The sequence below is a fragment of the Athene cunicularia genome (assembly GCF_003259725.1).
Source record: "Athene cunicularia isolate RWA chromosome 1 unlocalized genomic scaffold, athCun1 chr1_part2, whole genome shotgun sequence".
Taxonomy (NCBI): domain Eukaryota; kingdom Metazoa; phylum Chordata; class Aves; order Strigiformes; family Strigidae; genus Athene; species Athene cunicularia.
The window spans coordinates 26595942-26600012 of NW_020799092.1; the positions used below are offsets into that span (position 1 = coordinate 26595942).

The 4071-nt window shown below is 42.0% G+C and overlaps 1 protein-coding gene across 1 annotated transcript in view; it reads left to right on the forward strand.

Annotated features, from left to right (window-relative positions):
• WNT7B (Wnt family member 7B) overlaps positions 1-2994 on the forward strand; it is a 41300-nt gene extending 38306 nt beyond the window's left edge. Inside the window, exon 3 of the mRNA XM_026840964.1 lies at positions 2101-2994. Coding sequence (XP_026696765.1) covers positions 2101-2580 — 480 coding nt within the window. The 3' untranslated portion in view covers positions 2581-2994. The remainder of the gene's footprint in view (positions 1-2100) is intronic.
• Positions 2995-4071: the final 1077 nt, after the last annotated feature.

Consider the following 4071-nt stretch of genomic DNA (forward strand, 5'->3'; position numbering starts at 1 on the left):
TGGGGGGGGGGGGTGTGTCTTTGAAAAAAATCACATCTATCTGCACAGAGGAGACCCCCGAAACACCCTGGAGTATTCCCTAATTCCATAATTCCTTCATTCCTCTACCTGCTGGCACTGAAACACTGCTGCTGCAGCAGAGGGTGGCAAGTTTTTGCGCTTTTTTTTTTTCTGTAAGGAAGACAGGAAGGTGATACAGCTTGTCAGTGGCCTTTCCATCATCCACCAAAAAAAAAAAAAAAAAAAGCAGCAGCTCATTGCAGCCTTCATGATCTTCTTTTTTATAGTAGCTGTAGAAACTTCTTCCCTAACCCAGTAACTCTTCCTGGAAATCAGCTTCTCTGCCTCAGGCTAACTTGACCTTGACCTTGGAAAAGCCTGCGGTTTCAGAAGTTCTAAGGTATTTTTGAATAGGATGCTCAGCTATCTTGTACTTGCTACTGCATGTTGGCAAGGGAGAATCAAAACCAAATATTCTCTTTAATATTGAAACCCCAGAAATTTGGGAAAAAAACCCAAAACATACAATTTAAGTGAAACTCGAACAACTCCGGAGGGTGCCCTCTATTTGCAGGGATAACCAGATCTGTGCAGCTTTTATTTTAAGGCCGGTTTCTTAAGCAGTAAGCATTTTTTACTTCCCTTCTACTTCATTATGCCATTGTACTCAGATTTCGGCCCTTTTATCCTTTGCCCATTTCAGTCATGTTCTGGGATCTGCAACGAAACCACTACAGGAGATGGTCTGCAGCATCAGTAATGCTTTAAGACAAGCTCGGTAGCTCATATTTCTTTGTTAGCATCCCATCGCGAAGGGGAAAGATCAGTTTGCTTTGTTCTTAGGCCCTGATTTTCATAAGCTAATGATGACTGTGGGTGTAATTGTGGTCAGGCTTAAGTGGTAGCGTGAGGGCAGAAAAACAGAGAGGCGCTTCCGCGAGGCTGGTTTCCCCTCTGCTGAGCACACGGAGCTGAGGGCATCTGCTCGCCTCCCCCCGGGCACAGACCCCTGCCCAGGGAGGGAGGGATGTGCCAGCCAGGAGGTGGGAGAGCGGGAGCGGAGCGGGAGCTCGAGCACCCACCGGTTTGGGTACCTTCTAGGGACCATTCGATGCTGGATTAACCCCCCCTAGATTAACCTCCTCTAGCAATAGCAATAATAAACGCTCCCAGTTCAGTTTGACTCGCAGCTGAGCAGGACCCTTCAGTGGATTTTATTTCCCCTAATGTTGTGCAATTGTTGCCCTGGTGCAAAAAATGTATTTGTGGGTGAACATTCGCTTGAGCAACTGCAAGGAGTGCTGCTTTGAAAGGGGATGGTATGCTCTGTGGGTTGAATGGTTGCTCGGTGTGCTGGTATTCCCACTGCTGGGTACAGGCAAAATTTTTATTTATGCAGTGAACATGAATGCCTATTCAGACACACAATCTATATTGTTCCGTGATATTAAAGCCGGTCAAAAATTAAAAAAAAAAAAAAACCAAACAACAAAACATTCTTAAAGCAATTAAGATTAAATATTCTGCATTTTACAATGTTTTAAAAGAACAGTATTTTTTCCTAATTTCAAAATGAAAATGGTTGGACAAAAGTTTTTTTAAGTCAGCGGAGTCCCATGAATTACTTTGGCTCTAAGAGATGCCTTCTGAAATTTAAGTAATTATCTTCCAATACGGTTGAACGTTAATATTACCAATAGCTTTAAGTAACTTACGCCTAGTATGAGCTGAGAAGGTGATAAAAATACGGTAGCTGAGCTCTAGGTTGCTGCAGCCTGTGAGCTGTGGTGGCTTCGCGAGCATGAGAAAGCTAAAACTTGAGTTAGTCTGTGTCGTCATTCTAAGGCTGGCAATAACATGCAAAAGTTTTCTAATGAAATGACGAAACACTGCGTTTCCGACCAGGTGCCACGTAAAACAAAAAGTGTTACGAGCATTCTGCTGGGCGGTGAGAAGATTGCTAAGCGTTCATTTGAAAAACGTCACCCAGCAGCAGTAATGCAGTAATGGCCATTCATATGAACTAAGCAGGCCGAGGTTTAGGCAAGCTTGCAAAACTGTTTTCCTGAAGTAACAATGTGCAAATGTCTGTACACATAGGTTCTCGAAGAGAGAATGAAATTGGAGTGCAAGTGTCACGGCGTTTCAGGTTCCTGTACAACTAAGACCTGCTGGACCACTCTCCCTAAGTTCAGAGAGATTGGATATATTTTGAAAGAGAAATACAATGCTGCGGTGCAAGTGGAGGTGGTACGAGCCAGTAGACTAAGACAGCCGACCTTCCTGAAGATCAAGCAGATTAAGAGTTACCAGAAACCCATGGAGACGGATTTAGTGTATATCGAAAAGTCACCCAACTACTGTGAGGAAGATGCTTCCACGGGGAGCGTCGGTACCCAGGGACGCCTCTGCAACCGGACCTCTCCCAACGCGGATGGGTGCGACATGATGTGCTGTGGAAGAGGGTACAACACACACCAGTACACCAAGGTGTGGCAGTGTAATTGCAAATTCCACTGGTGCTGCTTTGTGAAGTGCAACACGTGTAGCGAGCGGACAGAGGTGTTCACCTGCAAATAACGGCATCGTGTGCAAACGCACAGAACAAATCGCCACGAGTGAAGAAAGTGGAGTACAACAAACGACGACAGCATCATTTTGCACATCTAATCTTCTTCGGGGGAAAAAAAAAAAAAAAAAAAAAAAAAAAGAAGCAACCAACCAACACCACCACAACCACTTCCCCTCCCCACTACTTACACTTCCAAGGATGGTGCATTTTGGCTGGCTGGCTGTTGTAACTGCTTTGGAAACAAGGGCAACAGGATTAAGGTGATGTTGACCACCACATGAAACTTTCTCTTTTTTTTTTTTTTTTTAACTACAATCTGGGTGTTGTAGAGTTCTCCTAGTACGTGTTTTAAGTTATACATATCAGAGAAGCTGATTGCATTGCAGCTCCCATGAAATCTAAAAGAAAAAGACACTTTCTCCTATTTTTTTTTTTTTTTTTTTTTTAAGGAAATGAAATCTTCACTGACTAGAACACAGCACTCTTGCTGCAAAAAACGAAATTTCTAAGAAAGCAGGTAGAGAGAAAACAACTGGTAGGGAGACAAAAATCTGTGGCTGAAATACTCCGCTATCAGTTCGGAAAAAAAAAAAAATAACGTTCACAAAATTACATCAGCTGCCAGTGACACTGGAACTCTTTGAATGAACATTAAAAATAATTATTTATGTTTTTAATAGTATCAAAAAATTCTAAGCACTAACGGGTAGCTATGTCTTAATTCTGTACTAAATGTAAACTTATTGGAACTCTGACTTTATGACTTTTGTATTTGGTTCTCCCTAAGTTCTTCAATGCTACTGATCTGTTGTCACTCCACTATTAGAGAGTTCAATTACTGTAGGCCTTAAGCAATTACCAGAACTGAGAAAAAAAAAAAAAAAAAAAAAAAAAAAAAAGATCACGCGAAACTGTGGTTACAAATGCTTGACAAAGACTTTTCCCGCTTGCCTCCTGAATAAGAATGACTCTTTTTTTTTAGACTCAGGCTTGAGGCGTGGAGCACCTGCTCTCAGCTCCTCGTAGGGAGTTTTAGGAGACAAAGACACGCTTCGACAAGCATCAAAGGTTTTGCTTTGCCATCAAATGCACTAAGCTGGATCTTCCAAGCGTTGCATTTTGCCTTTAACGGTTGAACGTTAATATTACCAATAGTTTTAAATAACTTATGCCTAGTATGAACTGAGAAGGTGATAAGAATACGGTAGCTGAGCTCTAGGTTGCTGCAACCCGTGAGCTGCGGTGGCTTCGCGAGCATGAGGAAGCTAAAATTTGAGTTAGTCTGTGTCGTCGTTATTCTAAGGTTGGCAATAACACACCCCCTGGTAAATACATGAATGTTAAGAAAGAAGCTGACTTCTTCCACCAGCACTCAATTTTAATTCACACACCTTTTCACTATGAGAGATTTAAAGGAAAAAAAAAAGAAATCCTCAGATATTTTACTACTGTAAAAAAAAAAAAAATCTAGAGTTTTTAATCCCAAGAGCCAGACATGC